Source organism: Chiloscyllium plagiosum, chromosome 3 (assembly GCF_004010195.1).
Source record: "Chiloscyllium plagiosum isolate BGI_BamShark_2017 chromosome 3, ASM401019v2, whole genome shotgun sequence".
In the NCBI taxonomy this organism is placed as follows: Eukaryota; Metazoa; Chordata; class Chondrichthyes; order Orectolobiformes; family Hemiscylliidae; genus Chiloscyllium; species Chiloscyllium plagiosum.
The window spans coordinates 115,171,658-115,192,814 of record NC_057712.1 but is presented as its reverse complement, the minus strand read 5'-3'; the positions used below and the strand labels follow the sequence as shown (position 1 = coordinate 115,192,814).

General features: G+C 41.2%; 1 protein-coding gene across 1 annotated transcript in view; it reads left to right on the top strand.

Annotated features, from left to right (window-relative positions):
• The window catches only part of thumpd2 (THUMP domain containing 2), a 37,400-nt gene extending 17,174 nt beyond the window's left edge, over positions 1-20,226 (top strand). The window contains exons 5-10 of the mRNA XM_043687163.1: positions 7,271-7,323; positions 7,521-7,608; positions 10,962-11,033; positions 12,371-12,485; positions 15,324-15,444; positions 19,046-20,226. Of these exons, the coding sequence (XP_043543098.1) occupies positions 7,271-7,323; positions 7,521-7,608; positions 10,962-11,033; positions 12,371-12,485; positions 15,324-15,444; positions 19,046-19,364 (768 nt within the window). The 3' untranslated portion in view covers positions 19,365-20,226. The remainder of the gene's footprint in view (positions 1-7,270; positions 7,324-7,520; positions 7,609-10,961; positions 11,034-12,370; positions 12,486-15,323; positions 15,445-19,045) is intronic.
• The last annotated feature ends 931 nt before the right edge of the window (positions 20,227-21,157 follow it).

Here is a 21,157-nt window from a genome sequence, read left to right as displayed (position 1 = left end):
ATCCTTGTGGCACTCCACTGGTCACAGGCCTCCAGTCTGAAAAACATCCCTCCACCACCACCCTCTGTCTTCTACCTTTGAGCCAGTTTTGTATCCAAATGGCGAGTTCTCCCTGTATTCCGTGAGATCTAACCTTGCTAATCAGTCTCCCATGGGGAACCTTGTCGAACGCCTTACTGAAGTCCATATAGATCACATCTAATGCTCTGCCCTCATCAATCATCTTTGTTACTTCATCAAAAAACTCAATCAAGTTTGTGAGACATGATTTCCCATGCACAAAGCCATGTTGATTATCCCGAATCAGTCTTTGCCTTTCCAAATACATGTACGTCCTGTCCCTCAGGATTCCCTCCCTCAACTTGCCCACCACCGAGGTCAGGCTCACCGGTCTGTAGTTCCCTGGCTTGTCTTTACTGCCCTTCTTAAACAGTGGCACCACGTTGGCCAACCTCCAGTCTTCCAGCACCTCAGCTGTGACTATCGATGATACAAATATCTCAGCAAGAGGCCCAGCAATCACTTCTCTAGCTTCCCACAGAGTTCTCCGGTACATCTGATCAGGTCCTGGGGATTCATCCACTTTTAACCATTTCAAGACATCCAGCACTTCCTCCTCTGTAATATGGACATTTTGCAATATGTCACCATCTATTTCCCCACAGTCTAGTTCTTCCATATCTTTTTCCACAATAAATACTGATGCAAAATACTCATTTAGTATCTCCCCCATTTTCCGTGGCTCCACACAAAGGCCGCCTTGCTGATCTTTGAGGGGCCCTATTCTCTCCCTAGTTACCCTTTTGCCCTTAATATATTTGTAAAAACCCTTTGGATTCTCCTTAATTCTATTTTGATTGAAAATTTACTGGCAATCTGAAACAAGAGAAAATGCTGAGAACGCAGCCTGTGTGTGTAAAGGACAGAAAGGTTACTCCTGAAACATTAATCATTCTTAGATATTTCCAATTTTATGGGAAGTGATTTTCCTCTATCTGTCGCTATCAGCAGATTGTTTTGCAAAACTTACAGTTTTATAACCAGAGAGAATGGAGAACAGTATTTCTGTTTGTTACACTTTGCTATTTCATGAAGAAGGGCTTATGCCCGAAACGTCGATTCTCCTGCTCCTTCAATGCTGCCTGACCTGTGCTTCTCCAGCAACACATTTTTCAGCTCTGATCTCCAGCATCTGCAGTCCTCACTTTCTCCTATTTCATATCAGTTCCATATTGAGTCTACATAATGTTTTCTTCTCTTTCCTCCATCAGGATGTGTTCTCTTGTTTTTTTTCTCCAGTATGTTTGCTGTGTGATTGACCCCAAAACGAGTCTAAATTGGTCCCCACCCCTGACCCCAAAACCAGTCTAATTTGATCACCACGCCTGACCCCAAAACCAGTCTAAATTGACCACCACCCTTGACCCCAAAACAACTCTAAATTGGTCCCCATCCCTGACCCCAAAACCAGTCTAATTTGATCACCACGCCTGACCCCAAAACCAGTCTAAATTGGGCCCCACCCCTGACCCCAAAACCAGTCTAAATTGGTCCCCACCCCTGACCCCAAAACCAGTCTAAATTGGTCCCCACCCCGATCCCAAAACCAGTCTAATTTGACCACCACCCCTGACCCCAAAACCAGTCTAAATTGGTCCCCACCCCTCACTTTTCTCCATTTAGCAAATTAAGAAAGGGTCTTAAATTGGATAAAACCTTATTTATTCACTCAGCCATACAACACAATATTCACATCTCTTTCTATCTCACTCCCTAGTAGGAAGCTTGTTGGTTATTGGCTAATCCTAACATCTAATGATGGACTAGGGGAGCTGAAGGTGAATGAAGAGCAGTGCTATCTAAAGTTTCCACTGTCCTAAGCCTAGCATTCCATCTTTTCACTCCAGTCCTAATCCATTGCAGTGCAATGTTTACTATCTCGCAGTTCAGCTCCACCCAAAGACTGCACTACAGAAGGCTGACTAGAAGTGTCAAAACAATGACAATATTAGTCTTCAAAATGGTATTGAATTACATTTGGTCTCCCTGGTTCAGTTGAAACTTTTAATATTAATTCATGGGATATGAGCATCACTAGCAGGACAATCAATTATTGTCCATCCATAATTGCTCTTCATTGAATTATAGGATCATGCAGTGCAGATAGTGTCTGCACTGACATGTGGGAAATACCTGACCTTAGCTAAATCCTAAATACAGCACCTAGTCCATAGCCTTGAATGTTATGACCTGCCAAGTGCTCATCCAGGTCCTTTTTAAAGAATGTGTGACAATTTGCTGCTAGCACCCTGCCAAGCAGTGCATTCCACACTGTCGCTGCCCTCTGGGTTAAAAAGGTATTCCTTGCATCACATCCCTCCTAAATCTCCTGCTCCTCACCTTAGACCTATAAGACATAGGAGCAGAAATTAGGCCATTCAGCCATCAAGTCTGCTCTGCCATTCAATCATGGCTGATAAATTTCTCAGCCCCATTCTCCCACTTTCTCCCCATAACCCTTGATCCCCTTGACAATCAAGAACCTATCTATCTCTGTCTTAACTATACTCAATGACCTGGCCTCGACAGCTTTCTGTAGCAGTGAATTCCATAGATTCACCACTCTTTGGCTGAAGAACCTTGAACTTGTGTCCCTTGTAGCTGACCTTTCAGCTAAGGGAAAACAGCTGTTCCTTTTCACTCTCTGTGCCCCTCACAATCTTATATACTTCAGTCAAATCAATCCAAAACGTCAATTCTCCTGCTCCTTGGATGCTGTCTGACCTGTGCTTTTCCAGCAGCGCACACTCGACTCCGATCTCCAGCATCTGCAGTCCTCACTTTCTCTGAGAACAACAGCCCAAGCCTATGCAACCTTTCCTCATAACTTAAATTTTCCATCCCAGATAGTATGATTAATTGATCTCTGACCCCTCCTCGTGGCCAGAGAGAAAACAAATTTGGGACAGTGTCTCTCCAATCTCCTCCCTTGTCTCTCACAGCAGCCTGGGACGCAATTCATCTGGAACTGGGGATTTGTCCATTCTTAAGCCTGCTGACACCGCAAATACCTTCTCTGGAGGTGGTGGTGAGCTTCTTTCTTAAACAGCTGCAGTCCAGGTGGTTTAAATATATCCACAGTGCTTTTGTGAGGCAGTTCCAGGAATTTGACTCTCCTACAGTGAAGGAGTAGTTATATGTTTCCACATTAGGATAGCGCGTGGCTTGATGGGACCTTACAGGTATTCTCCTGTATTTGTTGGAGGAGAAAGTGAGGGCTGCAGATGCTGGAGGTCAGAGCTGAAAATGTGTTGCTGGAAAAGCGCAGCAGGTCAGGCAGCATCCAAGGAACAGGAGAATCGACATTTCAGGCATAAGCCCTTCCTCAGGAATGAGCTGTTATATTTGTTGCCCTTGTTTACTGGCTGGTAGAGATTGTGAGCTTGGAAACTTCTGTGAAAGGAGCCTTGGTGAGTTATTGCATATAGATGCCACTGGGTGACGAAAGGTACTGAATGTTGATGGGTTGACAGTCAAGCAGGCTGCTTTATCCTGAATGGCGTCAAGCATCTTGAGTGTTGGAGCCATGCTCATCGAGGCAGTAAGTGAGTATTTCCTTACACCCCTGATTTTCTTTTTGCCTTGTAGAAGGTGGATAGATATTTGGGAGTCAGCAAGTGAGTAACTCAGTTACAGCATTCCTCGTCTCTGACCTGCTCTTGTCCCAGTATTTATTTGGCTGGTCCAGTTCCCATTGTGGTTAGTGGTAACCTCAGGGTGTAGATAGTGGGAGATTCAGCAATGGAAAATTTCATTCGATGTCACTGGAAGATTCTCTTGTTTGAAATGGTCATTGACTGGCACTTGTGTGGTGCAAATATTACTTTTAATCTTTTAATATATTATTTCACAGGATGTGGACATCGCCTGTATTTATTTTCCAAGCAAAATTGAGTCAACAACATTGCCATGGCTTTAGAATCGCAAGTAGGCCAGAATAGATATGGATGGCAGATTTCCTTCTCCAAAGGTCATTAGTAAACCAGATGGCTGTTTATGACAATCAACAGTGGTTACATCATAATTATTAGTCTAGCTTTTTATTTTGGGTTTGAATTTATATTTCTCCAACTGCCAAGGAGATATTCAAACCTTTGTCCCAGAACGTTAGCCTGGGCCTCTGGATTACAGGTCCTTTTCTCAATCCATTTAATAGCCCAAACCTGAATGTTGGCTTTTGAACGCCATCTGATTCAATTATGAGAAAAGTCATGAATGGTGCTGAATGTGATCCAAACTTCAGTAATATCCCCAACTCTGGCCTTTATAATGGTGAGAAGGCCTTTGATGAAGTTGCTGAAGGTATCTGGGCCTAGCATACCATTGCAGGAATTACTCAGTATAATGTCGTATGGTTGAGATTATTGAACTCCAACAACACATGAAATACTTGTCTTTGTTAATTAGAACATGAGAATCAGGAGAAGTAGTAGACGATCTGGCCTTTGAGACCATCCGCTATTCAATAAGATCATGGCTGATCTTTTCATGGCCTCAGCTCCACTTGCCTTCTCTTTCTCCATAACCCTTCATTCCTTTACTGTTCAAAACGTTATCTATCTTAGCTTTAAAAACATTCAGTGTGGAAGCTTCAACTATTTCACTGGGCAGGGAATTCCACAGATTCACAACTCTCTGGGTGAAGAAGTTCCTTCTCAATTCAGTCCTAAGTCTGCTCCCCCTAATTTGAGGCTATCCTGTCTTTTTCTAGTTTCATCCACCAGTGAAAATATCCTCTGTACTTCTATCCTAGCTATTCCCTTCATAATTGTATATGTTTCTATGAAATCCCCCCTCATTCTTCTAAATTCCAATCAATAAAATCCCAATCTACTCAGTCTCTTCTCATAAGCCAACTCCCTCAACTCTGGAATCAATCTAATGAGCCTCCTCTGCACCCCTTCCAGTGCCAGTACATCCTTCCTGAAGTAAGGAGATCAAAACTGTACAGAGTACTCCAGATGTGGCCTCACCAGCATCTTTTACAACTGCACCATAACTCCCTAACTTTAAACTCAATCCCTTTAGCAATGAAGGACAAAATTCCATTTGCCTTCTTAATTACCTGTTGCATCTGCAGACCAACCTTCTGTGATTCATGCACAGGGACACCCAGGTCCCTCTGCTTAGCAGCACGCTGCAGGTTTTTACCATTCAAATAATAGTCCCTTTTACTGTTTTTCCTACCAAAATGGATGACTTCACATTTATTAATATTGTACTCCATCTGCCAAACCTTTGTCCACTCACTTAAACTATCTATGTCCCTATGCAAAGTTTCACAGTCCTCTGCACACTTTGCTGTACCACTCTCCTTAGTGTCATCCACAAGCTTTGACAGAATACATATGGTCCCCAACTCCACGTCATCTATATAAATTGTGAATAATTGCAATCCCAACATTGATCCCTGTGGCACACCACTCATCACTGCCACCCAGAAAAGCACTCATTTATCTCCTCTCTTTGTTTCCTGTTAATTAACCAGTCCTCTACGCATGCTTATACATTGCCCGTTACACCGTGCAACGTTGTCAGCAGCCTTGTGTGCAGCACCTTCTGCAATGCTTTTTGGAATTCTAGAAACACCACATCGACTGGGTCCACATTGTCCACTGTGCTTGTAATGGCTTCACAGAATTCGTTGATTATTGGCAATTGACATAGTTTCATGGTCAGCATCAGAATCACTTTTAATTCCAGATTTATTAATTTAGTTCAAAGTTCACCATTGCTGGTATTCGAATCTGTGTTAGAATGTTAGCCTTGGTCTCGAGCTCTGTCTTTAATTCCTCTGACTATTAACCTGAACACTGGGCATTGACTCACAAGGTGGTACCACTGAAAGTCAACATGTTTAACATGTAATTATGGAATTCAGAGCACTGCATCCATTTTTTTTCATATCTTTAAAGTAATTGAGATTTTATGGCTCATAATAAACAAGATTGAGCATTTTCTCTACCACTGTAAATGCTTACTTAAAGTTATTCCTGAAAATTACAACTTTAGCTGTGACAACTTTAAGTGAATCATCGATTCATATGGGCATCAATGTTAAAGTCAAATTTAGGTTCCTTTGCACGTTTCACTTGGAAAAGGGCCAGATCAAATGCTGTATTGTAGCACTACGCATTCTCAGTTGAAATAATTTTGCAAAATAAGTCAGCATGACTGGCTGAATGGCTTCCTTTGTACAGCTTAGAAGCTGAGGGGTGGCCCCAAGATGATCCTCTAATATTTCCCCAAAATCCACAGAAAGTTTCTCCATATCTCTCAGAAACCTTGTCCCTGAAGTGCATTTTCTGCAGCTCTTCCAATCTTAAAGCAAAATGCATTATTAAAAATTTTCTTTGGTAGTCTTTCAATCAAGGGATGTCTCATTTATTTTCAAATCTGCTTTTAGCTTTGCATATTGTGTTTAGTTGCCTCAATGATTTGCTTCCTCACCATTATTCACCCTTTGCAGACAAAGCTTATTCCTGTCTTGCAGGTGGCTACCCAAGTCTAACATTTACCTGCAGATGGGTTTCCAATGTTTTTTCTGGAATTTCCACAGATTCATACCAATGGGATTTACATATACTTGCTGTACCAGAATATCTCTGGAATGTTGGGCAAAGCAAATTATTCATTTCAGTTTAATCTGTAATATTATCTTCAAGTTAAGTTCATGAAAAAAATTGGCTCTTCTTTCAACTGGTTAATTCACTGATTAAATCTGCCATTTTTCTCAAAGGAGTTTTATCATTTAAGTTTAAAATCTATTAAGGGTGTAACTTGGAGCATTAAGCTGAGTATGGTGCGTCAAGGTAGACAGGAAAAGTATGTTGTCAATTTTCAGTAATGTACTGGGAGCCCTTTCTCATTGAGCTGGTCTGAGACAAAATTAGACTTTGATCAAATTTTGCCTAATCATGTTTGAATGTGTTGCCAACCATCACAGACATTTACAAACCAATGCAAGACCTCACCATATAATAGTTGAGATCATGAGAGGAAATCTCTTCTTCAAGTACAGTTGATATAACCCTTTGATGTGTTTCCCCTTGGCATTTGTTGTCTTTGTGCCTTTTTGATTTTCAGTATTAACCATGCAAATGTAAAAAGTAGGCCCCAAAGGATAAGTGTTGAGACAAAATTAGTAGGAGAAGCTTAACACAGAGGACTCGCTGTAGCCAAGTTTAATTTGATAAAACTTTCTTTGCAGGTCTATGTTCATTTAAGTGACATTCATTGTGTGGTCGGGATTCCTATTGTAAGGTAATTTTTTCTTACAGAATAATTAATGTTGTTGAATTCTTCAAAATTTAACATGGTCTTGCTCTTGGAGATCACTTATTATTGGTGCAAATCTGTAGTGTTTTTATTGTATCTTTTTTGTAAATACTTTTGAAGTGTTTGATCTTTGTAGGCGAATTGCACACAGAATCCCATGTAAGTTTCTTGTATTTTTCTAGGCTTCCTTTAGCCAGCAGGGATTATATTAAAAGTGCAGGACTGAGATCTACAGTGGCTTGGGCTATGGCATATCTTGCTGACATCAAGGTAAGTAACACACAAAATAATCAGAATTTTCATTCATATAGCGAGTGAGAGACAAAGGATCAATGAAAGTGCAAACAGCCATTTTGATTTGATTTATTGTAGTCATATGTACCTAAGTATGGTGGAAAGTTTTGTTTTGTGAGCAGTACAGGCATATGGCAAACAAGGACATGCAGATTATGGGGTGCTTAGTCAGAGTGAGGCATACAAGGTTACAACTGCACAGAGGTGCACAAAACATGATTAACATTATTTGGGATTAGAGAGGTCCAGTTAGCAGTCTAAGAACCGTGGGTAAGAAGCTGTTCTTGAACCTGTTGGTGAGTGTGTTCAAGCTTCCGTACCTTCTGCCTGACGGAAGAAGTTGGAAGAGAGTATAACCGGGCTGGGAGGGGTCTTCGATGATGTTGGCGGCCTTTCCATGGCAATAGAAGTGTAAATGGAGTCCATTGATGGAAGTTTGGCTTCCGTGATGGTCTGGACTATGCACACAACTTTCTATAGTTTCTTATAGTCCTGGGCAGGCAGTTGCCATACCCGGCTGTTACGCACATGGATAGACTGCTTTCCATGGGGCATTTGTAAAAGTTGGTGAAGGTCCTTATGGACATGCCAAATTCCCTGAGTCTCCTGAGGAAGAAAAGGCATTGCTGTGCCTTCTTGACAATCGCATCTTCATGGGAGGTCCAGGACAGTATGTTGGTTATCGTCATTCCTAGGAACTTGATGCACTTGATCCTCTCCACCTTAGCTCCGTTGATGTAGATTGGGGTGTGTCCTCCTCCTTTCTTCCTGAAGTCAATGATCAGTTCTTTTGTTTTGCCAACATTGAGAGAGAGAGAGAGGTATTTATCATTGCACCATGACACCAAGCAAGTCATCTCCTTCATATATTTTGATTCATCTTGTTTGATATCAGCCTACCAGCACTTAGTTTTTGTATGAAATTTGGCTACAGAATCCTGGGAGTACAGGGAGTACAGTAGGGGCCTGAGAATGCATCTTTGTGGGATGCTAGTGTTGAGGATTATCATGGAGGAGGTGCTGTTGTCTATCTTCACTGATTGTGGCCTGTGGGTCAGGAAGCTGAGAATCCAGTTGCAGCAGGCAGAGCGAAATGTGGTTTAGATTCATAAAGCACAGAATGCTTCTAAATCATTCATTCTGATTGATATTTTTGTATTGGGGGGGTGAAAAAAACTTTCCAAGTAGTCTTGCTCCCCTTTTTTCTTTTTCTTCAAATACTGCCTTGGTTATTTTTGATCAAGTGTGGAAACAAGGAGCCCAAGCAAAACTTGTCAGTGAGAGTCAGGGAAAACTGCTATTTGGAGCCAGATCTAACTCAAAGGATGATTATGTTTGTTGGAGGGCAATCAATTCTGTTTCAGGACTCAATGCTGGAGTTCCTCAGAATAATGTTATCTGCCCAGCCATCTTCAGCTGCTTTATCATACCTTCAATCATAAAGTCAGAAATAGGTATTCACTGATGATTACACAGTATTCAGTATCATTTATGACTCCTCAGATATTGAATCAGTACATGCCCATAGTTTGAATACTTGAACAACTTTTGCTCATGGGTTGATAAATAGCAAGTTGTATTGTTACCTCAAAATGATAGACAGTGACCACTGTCAATGAGCAAATGTCCAACCAACTCCCTGTGGTATTATTGTCACTGAATCCCCTTCCATCAACATTCACATGGTTGCCATTGACTAGAACCTTACTGGGCCAGCCATATCACTATTTTGGCTACACCTGCATGTCAGAGGCTGGGAATTCCACAGTGAATAACATCACCTGGTTCTACACATCCTGTCCATCATCTAAAAGGGATAGGTCAGGAATGCGGTTGAATACTTCTCACTTGCCTGATGTGATCCTCCAACTTAAACATTCACTGTGCCATCACCAGTGCATTGTAGTAGCACTGTGTCTAAGATACACTGTAGTAACTCCCTAAGACTCCTCTTCACAGCACCTTTTGACTTTGTGACCTGTACACAAAAGCAGCTGCCTCATGAGGTCGAGGGTATTCCAAAGAGGAAAGATCGTGCTGGCCCAAAATTTTAGGTCTGGGGAGAAATGGATCCCATCTGTGATGTTTGCTCATACAGGACTGGCATCGTATATGGTACAGGCTAAGAATGTACTGCTCTGGTGGAGATACATAGAGCAGCTGGCCACTGGACCCCATCAACAGGAGGACATCCCTCAGAAAACCAAACTGGTCCAGGTGGGACCAGGGGTGTCGACCTAGCGGTGTGTCTCCAACACGGGTTGTTCATACCATGAAGGAGTCGATAGCAGTGTCACAGGGCAATGACAGCCAATCAGAGAGGGGCATATCTGCGGAATACCAGGAGCTTCCGTAAGCCTGGGAGACTACTCTAGACAACGTTCCTGAGATGAGGAGATGGTCTTCGAGGAATCAATGTCCCCCTGAGAGACTGATCATGTTGATGTAGTCTATGGATGGAACATCTTGTAAAAGGGGGGAGTAGTTGTTATGCCATGTTTGCCATGCTTTTGTAGATATTCCTGACTGTGTACATATGTTGGCTATAATGCATGTATAATTTTGATAATTGTATACATGTTAATTAACTGGAGTTTTTAAAATAAAGTAGGAAGGGTGTTGATGTATTTAGGCTGGGTGCTGTTCCTGTGAGAGAATTGGTCATGTGACCTGGAAGGGGTGAGCTTGAAGAAAGTGAGGACTGCAGATGATGGAGACCAGTGTTGAAAAATGTGTTGCTGGAAAAACACAGCAGGCCAGGCAGCATCCAAGGAGCAGGACAATCGATGTTTCGGGCATAAACCCTTCTTCAGGAATGAGGCTGGTGTGCCAAGTGTGCTGAGATAAAAGTAGGGGGGAGGGAATTTGGGGGAGGGGTGCTGGGAATACGATAGGTGGAAGGAGGTGAGGGTGGGGGGAATGAGCTTGAGTCAACTCTAGAACCAGCTATGGAGGTGTGAACATCATAAGTAAAATGTTCCTGTTCAGATTTACTATGTGTCTACCAGGTATATAATTCCTGGTTCCAATGGAAGCACCAACATAACAATATTTCTTCTGGCCTTTGAGTCATTCACGTGTTTGAATTTCATTTTATATTTTAAAGGAAGAGGCTGTCTAGCACATAATGAATGATGCTTTGTTTGCAATTCTTCTCTGCGTTCACAGTGCGACTTTCATCAAAGTGTAAAACATTCGAGCCAACTGCACCTCATGTATAATTGCTGGACCACAGATTTGGATTTTACAGGGCACAATGCATGGCAATATAAGATTTCCAAACTACATCATGCAGAGTATGAACACAAATATTTTCTCATTATTTCTAGGCTGGTTCACTAGTACTTGATCCGATGTGTGGATTAGGAACCATTTTGCTGGAAGCTGCCAAAGAATGGCCTGTAAGTAATATCTCAGTATGAACTTACGAATAGTTTATAAATGTTTGGTGTAGTCAGTGTAGAGAAGGAGCATTTAAACCTTTGTTCTCTAAGAATATTAGAAATGAAGTCTTGCATAAAAATTTGAAGTTGGGAGCAGGAGTAGGCCATTCAGTAAGATCCAGTTGTGGTCTCAATTTTCTTGTGTCTTTCCCAGCACCGTTGCCTTGCTTGTCTATCAGAAATCTATCAAACTCTGCCCTGGATAGTTTCAAAGATCCAGCCTCTACTGCTTTCTGGGCAAGAGAATTCCACAGACTGGCAGCCCCCTTAAACTGTGTACCTAATTCTGACAATCCCCACCAGAGGGAAGATCCTGCAGTTATTTACCCTGTCAAGTGTCTTAATTTTATTTTAAGAACTTGGAATAATATGTTACCATAAAACTACACCCAGATTAGTTTTTAAACTTTGTAGTACTTGGGTGTCTTTTTATACTTCACAGTAATTAAACATTGCTAATCATGGATGAAGCATTGTAGGTACAATGCAGAAAATACTAAAAGGTTTGATGAAAATCAGTTTCATTGAAGGTAATGGAGGAAATTATAACTTTTTATACATTTATCACGGAATTATCTCGAAGTAATTCTGATCATGACTTTTAAAATTTATTTTTGTGGCATGAAATAATATCAAAGTTTGTGGCACTGTCACAAAGTTTGTATATCCCGGGGGTTCTGGTATTTTGCTGAACATTGGAGTGCAGACAAATAATCTGCCTCTTGCTATGATTGCGTGTAGTTTATCATCAAATTATTCAGGCAAGTATTGTGGCTGCTTGAAATCTAAAATTAAAATGGGAAATACTGGAAATTTTCAGACTTGGCAATATCTGAAAGTGAGAAATTGATTCAAAGTTTCAGGTCAAAAACCTTTTTATAAGAGCTGTCTTGCAGATCCTGCAATTCCTGATTGTATTTCACCAAAATTTTAAGTCTTATAGGATACTGCAGTCTCTGCATTTATATTACAACTGACTTTTTTTAAGCACAGTGCGTGTTCTGAGTTTTGACGATGATTATAATGAGGTGCCTATCATGAGTTTTTATCATCTGAGTGACAACTTCTGGGCAGATAAATATTCTGATGTAATTGGCTGAATCATGTTAAAAGAGACATGACAACATATTGTTTGCATACATCGACAGCAATAATACTTGACTTCAAACCTAAAAAGGAAAGGAAGGAGAAAAGATTTCACCTTTTTAAGAACTCGCAATGAAGATCTTTCCTCCTTACCTATGAACATTCTCCTCTTGATGCAGTTACCTTGACTTTCTTTTTGGTTTCTCTAGAATGCATATTACCATGGAGTAGACAATACTGCCTCACAATTGCAGATGGCATCTGCTAATGTGTGCTTTGCAAAACTGATCAGCAACATTGACCTAATGAGAGCTTCTGTCACAGGTAATAGGCACCTCCTAATTTTGGGGGCAAACATGCATTTTGCAATACTAACAGAAATTTCTAATCCAATTCTGGAATGTTTGGTGTATTTTTATTTTGTGTTAACTTCAGAGTGTGGCTGGTTACTTGAGGAAACATGCAGCATGATGGCTAGTCAAGCTGCACCTTTTAATCTCTCTGTGTAAAACTACAGATCCTACTTACCATCTTTTTACAAAGTGCAATCTAACAGATTTCTATTTCAATTTAATTTGGATGTAATTTATTTAGATTTAAATTGCATTTCTGAAGGTATCTCTCAGTTTCTTCAAATTGCTATTCAAAGTTTAGTCATACAGTCAGTTCTGATATGATGTATCTTTTGTTAACACAAAATGGCTGCAACAAGATTGATGAATAGGGAACACTGTCTCTAAAATGTGAACTTTTAAAACGTGTGTTTTAACGTGATTGCATTGCCAACATTTGTAAGTGTTATTTTTATTGTGCAATTTTTATACAGTGTTGTGAAAGTGTAGAAGTGTACTGTACCTTTAAGGGAGTGAAGGACTTAGAGAGGCACACAGAGTGCAGGAGAAGTTATATTGTAACATTTGGTCCAGCAGCTAGAGTAGCCAGTTGCCTAGATACAAAAACAAAATTGAATTCGACTAATCAGTTTAAAATATATCCCAACAAAAACCGAACTCTAATCAAGTTTGAATTTAGTATGTTGACAATATTAAAAGCCAATGACACAATCTGATGCTTTGGGGTATAACACCAGGAAAACCTGAACAGTTGAGAGGAGAACTGCCAAGCCACCAGCATGTACAGATTGCCCAAAACACAGCTGTCTTAAAGGTACCTGTATTTATCAAGGACCTGTGAAATAGAAATCCCTAACAAGGAGAAAATATATAAAGGAAAGATTCGACAGCTGCCTGGTTTTGAGATTTGAATTTTTGGTAAATCTAACTCGAGGGTTTTATCAGACTAGTATAATAGAAAGGAAAGGAAAAGATAGGGTAGAGAAAGGAGTTGTAAATAGTTGTTGGTTAATTATTCTCTGTTATACTTTAAGAAATAAAGTTAAATAGTTCTTGGCGCCTTGAATTTTCACAGATTGCTGCATGAGATAAGTCTTTTCAGTGTAGCTGGTTTAAATTAAGCAGGGGGGTTGACCCGTGTCATAACAATGGCACAGGGTTGCACAGGAACTTAATGATCACGTTACAGAAGAACTGGCAGTATTGCAGAAATTAGGCGAGGCCATCTGCCGAGGAACCTCGATTATCCGAATATCAATTATCCAAATTGATCTCAAGGTCCTGATAGAAACATTGCAACAAAGAGGTTTTTCAACACTGATCGCGTGTTTTGTTTACAGTGATTAAAAATGAACTCTGCTTAGTGAAATGCTACCAAGAACAGTCCCGAACATCGATGGGAGCCCAGGCACCGTCTCCAAATGACTGACCGCCCTCCTCTCTCTCTCCCCACACTTTCCCTGGAGTTCTACATGGGTGTACCCGAAACCACCCTTCTCCTGGGGTGAGGGCAGGGGTGAATCGGGGTGGAGTTGAACAGGAGGGGGGCAGTGTTGGACAGGAGGCAGGGGTGGGGCTGGACGGGGCAAGGTTAGGGGTGGATGTGGAGCGGGGTCGGAGGGGCGGATAAGGGGTGTGGGGACGGATGGTGGGCAGCGGCGAGGGTGGGGGGGGGGGGGGGGGGAAGTGCGGGGGCTCGCACATGGTGTGCTGCTGTCTAGTCTTCTGAACAGAGAGCGGACTTAGCAAGTGCTCACTGTGTCAATCGTATTGAACTGATGGTGGGAGGGTAGACTTCAGCAATGCTGCAGGTCCCTTACACAAGGGTGTGTCTGCTCAGAAACAAACCCTGAGTCAGAGAGAGGCAGCAAGGCAGGCAGAGCAAAGAAAAAGGAAACTTCAGAAAACTCCGAGCCCCAGAGGAGAGGCATCGAATCAATTAACCACTAATCAATTTGGTTAATTAGCACTAGAACGAAATAGTGTTCAAGTAATCAAGGCTCCTGTGTATTCTCATGACTTTTGAGCATGGATTTCCTATGGAGTTTGTGGTTTTCCAGCACAAATTTGTAGAGTTAATCCTCATCGTGCTATGATAAATCCATAATGGTAATTTTAATGAATAAGCTAGAGCCCTACCTTTGGGCATATCTTTAACAAGTGCCCCACGTCTGGTGGGATAGGTCGATTAAGTCCTTTTTTGACATCCTTTAGGCAAGAAAGTTTAAGCAATGCACATAATGATCCTTGGGTTAGGAGTGCATCTTGCGATAATTTGTCTCCCTCATAAATACATTTTAATGTTTAATTGTGTCCTCATTTTCAAATAAAATGCATTCAAAAATGAGGAGAGAATGTTCCATATGCTTAATCTATTTGATTCTTTCTTAAAAGGAGTATCAATGTTGATAGCTGAAAATGTGTTGCTGGAAAAGCGCAGCAGGTCAGGCAGCATCCAGGGAACAGGAGAATCGACGTTTCGGGCATAAGCCCTTCTTCAGGAATGCCCGAAACGTCGATTCTCCTGTTCCCTGGATGCTGACTGACCTGCTGCGCTTTTCCAGAAACATATTTTCAGCTCTGATCTCCAGCATCTGCAGTCCTCACTTTCTTATCAATGTTGATTCTCTCTTCAAACTGTATTAATACTAAAACTAATTGGTTAATTGGTACTAACATTGATTAATTTCACTGTACTTCAGCAACAAGTCAATTTAACTTGGATTTGCACTGATTATAAGTAAGTGTTTTTGACAAAGTTGAATTTTACTTCACTTTAAAATTTATAACTTTGGTTTACATATTGCAGAATTGCCTCTACTTACAGAAAGCATGAATGTAGTCATCTGTGACATTCCATTTGGAAAAAAATTTAAGATTTCACAGGATATGAAGACAATAATGCCATACATCCTCAAAGAGATGGTGAGGTAGGATATGGCTCTTCTGTTTTTAACTTTAGATTTTGTTTCTGGATTTCAGTTAAAATTGCAATTAAGGTTCAGGAGGGGAAGAAAACTGTTACTGGAATGCCAAAATACTACTTTTAAATTACATAAAGCTAAATTTTATTGGAGGCTGAAATCCTCCCACCAAGGCCAAAATCAGGAAACAAACCCATGACAGATGGTAGTAGGAACTGAGATGGCATATTACTGCCAATGACTAATTTAAGTGTCCATGTTAAACATGGCCCATAACCACACTAAGTGGTGGACTTGGATAGAATATCCTTTATTGTCACATGTACTCCAGTACGGAAGAGCAGAAGTACGGTGAAAAGCTTTTACAATGGCTGCCTTTAATGATGCCAACGTAGGTACAAGTACCCAGGTACAAATCTTGGATACAAAAGAGCAGTAAAAGGCAAGGTAGTAGTTCCTTTCCAAGCCTCCAGTCCACTCCATTCCACGTCACGATTCAGCTGCACAATGGTAAGTTGCACTGCTCCGGAACTCGGTACGTCCTGCGCCACTCCAGTACTTGATCCCCTCCAGCACTTGGTCTTCCACCACTCCACTCTGGCACTCTGTGTTGTCCCCCCGCCCCATGCCATCCCCACACTCGGTGTGTCCCATCCCCACCCCAATCCAGCACTCTGTGTGCCCTTCCCACGCCACTCCAGCACTCAGTGTCCCTAATGCTCTAAGGAAGCAAGTTCAAATCCTAACACTGTTGTTAATGGACTTTAAATTGAACTATAAAATCTGGAACTGGAAGCCAGTCTCAGTTATGTTGACCATGACAACTATAATCAATGGTTGCAACCGATTTGGTTCACACATGTTCTTATGGGATCCATACTCACCTGGTTGGCCTTTTCCCCAAGTCCCTCCTCCCTACCTTTTATCTTAGCCTGCTTGGCACACCTTCCTCATTCCTCAAGAAGGGCTTATGCCCGAAACGTCGATTCTCCTGCTCCTTGGATGCTGCCTGACCTGCTGCACTTTTCCAGCAACACATTTTTCAGCTCTGATCTCCAGCATCTGCAGTCCTCACTTTCTCCTACATGTAAGTCCAGACCCAGAGTAATATGCTTGACTCTTAGCTGCCCTCTGACATGATTGTCCATTCAACTGAGTGATTTGGTCAATCCGGAATGGGCAATAAATTGACTCCCAACACATAGATTCCATGAACATACAAAAGTAAGAAATACTGTATGTACTCGTGTATAGGTTGAATTTTGAAGATGATTTTTTTTAAAACTGAAATTAGGAGTCGACTTGGACACAAGGTATTGTTTTCGAGCGGCTGAAATTCATTCTGTAGTTCGAAATACTATATTATTAGCAGAAGCTGATTTGATCGCACAATTAATCCCGGGCAAAGAAGAATCCTAAATAGTTACTGAAACCTAATTTTCTGCGGTCCATCTTCCTGCCAGGTCTGAGTCAGAAACACAAACTTTCCTCAATTTGCTACATTCTTTGATACAGTACATGGAGTTCCAATCTCTCTGTGACAGTCGGGTGGGTGGGTTCCTTGCCCACAGGCTGCAGTTCTGATTGGATTGCAGCCTGCCCATCAAACAGGCAAGTGTTCTGCTTAGCGGGCAGTGATGTTGTTGGAGATAGGTGACTGGCACTGCTTCCCCACCATGCACCTGCGCGGGACCGTGCTGATGGAAGGCGCTGGAGGTTTGTAGCATAGCACTGAATTTAGCGGGGAGAGAAGAAGAGAGGGGGGAGGGTAGCCACGGAGAGTGGGGGCAAGGCCCTGTTACACAGCAGTTCATCAACAACCTGTGCTTGAATTAAAGAAATGAAACTTAAACTGCACACCCACACTATTATTCTAAAGAGAGTACTAATTGTAAATTAACTTAGCATAATTGCACCAACATTGATTGTTCCTCTTTTAAAATCCAATTTTGTATTATAAAAGAGGAACAATGTATCCAGTAAAATCCTCTACATGAGTGGATTTAATGTTATTCCTCGTATGGTTTTGGAACTGAACAAAACGGTATACTGAAATGTCAAAGAATTAAAGATGTACCGGTATGTCTCACTTTTATTCAGATGTAATGGCACAATTAAAATGATTCATTTTTTAACAATATTAACTTTTGGATGTATAGTGAACAAAGTGCAATAAGTACCAATAGACTAAGTACTGATCTGAATGAATGAGTGAATGAATGAATCAAAATGTGCTGTAGTAAAACAAGTGGGCTAAGTAGAGTTATGAATGAACGAACAGAGATGCAGTATAGTCAAAGAGTGATGAGTAAAGTTAGTGGTATGACTGAATGAATGCGAAAGTGGGCAGAATGGTGGCTCAGTGGTTAGCAGTGCTGCCTCACTGCACCAGCGTCCCAGGTTCAATTCCAGCCTTGGGTGACTAGCTGTGTGGAGTTTGCACATTCTCCCTGTGTCTGCGTGGCTTTCTTCCGGGTGCTGCGGTTTTTTCCCACAGTCCAAAGATGTGCAGGTTAGGTGAATTAACCATGCTAAATTGCCCATTGTGTTAGGTACATGAGTCAAAGGGAAATGGGTCTGGGTGGGTTACTCTTCGGAGGGTTGGTGTGGACTTGTTGGGCCGAAGGGCCTGTTTCCACATTGTAGAGAATCTAATTGAATTATTTTCTTCATTAAGCAGATATTTTTTGAAAAATCTATGAAATTTCAGCAAAATAAGTTGATGGGAACATGCAGTTTCGTTTGTAAGAGGTTATAATGTGACATACTAGGGTCCACTTATAAATGAGATATATGAAAAATACAACATTTTTGGCCAAAAATAAAATGGTTACTTAAACATGCGATCGACCTATATGCGAGTATATATGGTAATTCTGGTTTAAACAGCTCATTTAGAATTACAGTTTCACACTGTGCTGATGGTGATGAAATTAAAACCCCACGTGGCATGAAAAATCTACTAACAATTAGTCTGTTTAATTTGATTATTTATACTACTCAAGCATGAGTACAAGTTTACTACCACATTACTTCCCTGCTGTTTACACCACAGCACAGTCGGCCTGAGACTTTTCAGGAAGACCATCTCCTTAAACTCAGACAGCCCTTGTGCTGATGTTCCTACGGTGGTACTAGTTAGATCCAAGAGGTGATACTGTGTGACTTTAGTGGGGAACCAGATGGTTTCCTCTTGACATTGTTGCTTTTGTTGTTCTTGGTTGTGGAGGCCATAAGGGACAGAATGACTATCTGAGTAAGCTTGATGAGTTTGTGCAATGCATCTTGTAGCTATTCCCCATATTGCAACTATCATGCTAAGGGTTTGGATGTGGCAGACACACGTTTAGCAGCCTCTCTGTCATAGAGGATAGAAATTCCAGAGCTTGCAGTGATTGAGCCAATTGCAAATTTGAGATCAGTTGACAGTCAGGAAGTGAAATTCATGCCATAATCTGATTACTTTTGGAGTTCAGTTATGAACGTACTGAAACCAAATGTTCATGATTTTTTTTATTTCTAAATCTCTCTTTAACGGTTTTGTTCAAATTCAGTATAGAGCGTTCACTCTGCACCTAATACCTGTGATCTACTTGTTTTAAAATAGGGTGCTTAGCATTGGTGGGACACTTGTACTACTACTTAGCCAAGAACTCTCACTACAGATGCAGCAATGGCAGAAACTACAGAGCCCCCCGAATAACAAAGGGAATCTTACTGCCCAGCAAAACACAGACACATCACCAAAGGAATCGGGTACTGATCCAGAAGAAAATATCGGCGTGCAGCATGTGTCAGTTGACAAAGGGCAGTCTGATGTGGAAACACAGATTTTTGCCTCTCTGGTACCTAAAGGTATCTTCCAAGTGAGTCTTGGTGTGACAGAAGCTTCTATACACAAATACAAGAAAATTCAGATATCATGAGTGAATGCATTACTAGTGACTGAGATTGTGTTCAATCTGACATGGACTGTGCAAGATTCAAACTGAGAGCACATTTTTAACAAAAGAAAGTCATTAAGTTATTGTTACAGTCATAGAGATTTTATCCTAATTTTCACTCTGGATAAATGAGTTACATTCATTTGGGCTGTTGGGCAAGCTCTCTGAAATCAAACCCGGATCAATTGACCCCTCAGAGTTTGTTTAAATACACCCATGCCCCACTGTAGCATTAATGATCAAAGCTGCAGGAAAGGATGCAGCCAAGCATTAGTGCAAACAGTTCCTAGTCATTTGGCTAAATGGATTAGAAAAGGGTGGGTAGATGATCACTGATAAGGAAGAGAGGGTGAGTAGGGTGGGCCCTATGTTTCATTAAGAACTACCTGCTGTTCCTCCTCACTGTTATTGAAACTTCAGAAGAGAAATCACTTAGCTTCTCATCTATCTTTTATGGATATTTCTTTAATCAGGCATCGGCTTCGTGAAATCAACTTAAACTGCTGTTGGGATTTGATGAATTTGCCATTTGATGAATATTTTGGATCTCATTGAGGCCCAAATTTGCTGAAGTAAAGAGTTTCACACAAATGTCCAAAGCACACAATTTAAAATGGTGGAAGGCATAAGAAAAGTCAGAAAACGTGAGCATCACAATACCACCGACGTAAGCCCACAGGTTGCAGCAGATAAAGATCTAAGCTTCTGTTTATCAGCTATGATAGGGAACCACCAATTTATGACTTTGGGCTAAATACATACTTAACAGTAGACAATTCAGCCCCTTGAGCCTGCTCTGCCGTTTAATATAATCATGGCTGATCTCATCTCGGCCTCAACTCCACTTTCTTGTTTACTTTCTGTAACCCTTCAGCCCATTACTAAATTAAAAATCTATCTATCTCCTTAAATTTATTCAGCGTCTTGGCATCCACTGCACTCTGGAGTCATGAATTCCACAGATTCACCATCCTTTGAAACAAGTAATTCGTCCTCATCTCTGTTTTATCTGCCCTACTTAGCCTAAAACCATGACCTCTCATTCTAGATAGCTGTGCAAAGATAAACATTTGCTCTGTTTATTTGGTCAATACCCTTTAATAACTCATAGACACTTTTCCTTTTGGATTGTGCTCTTCTCCAAAGTAAGCAATGAGAGCGGATGAAAATCAGCAGTGTTTTAGTTCAATTTTCTTGTAAACTATAAAATGTTATGGGATAACACATCTTATATAGGAGCATTAAAATAGAATGGGATAAGAGAATGGGCGGCACGGTGGCACAGTGGTTAGCACTGCTGCCTCGCACGCCAGAGACCTGGGTTCAGTTCCCGACTCAGGCGACTGACTGTGTGGAGTTTGCACGTTCTCCCCGTGTCTGCGTGGGTTTCCTCCGGGGGCTCCGGTTTCCTCCCACAGTCCAAAGATGTGCAAGTCAGGTGAATTGGCCATGCTAAATTGCCCGTAGTGTTAGGTAAAGGGGTAAATGTAGGGGTATGGGTGGGTTACGCTTCGGCGGGTCGGTGTGGACTTGTTGGGCAGAAGGGCCTGTTTCCACACTGTAAGTAATCTAATCTAAAAAAAAAAGAGACAGTTTAATGAAGTGATCAAAGCCTTAATGTAATTTGATGAAAGTTTATATAACTAATACTAATTGTATTACAGTGTGTAAAAATATATAACTTAGGGAGTCTGAAATTGTCATGATCTGCTAGCAATCTAAGGGGGAAAATATGCTGGAGAATATTAGTGGAAGCTGTTCTGGAGTTTCAGTAA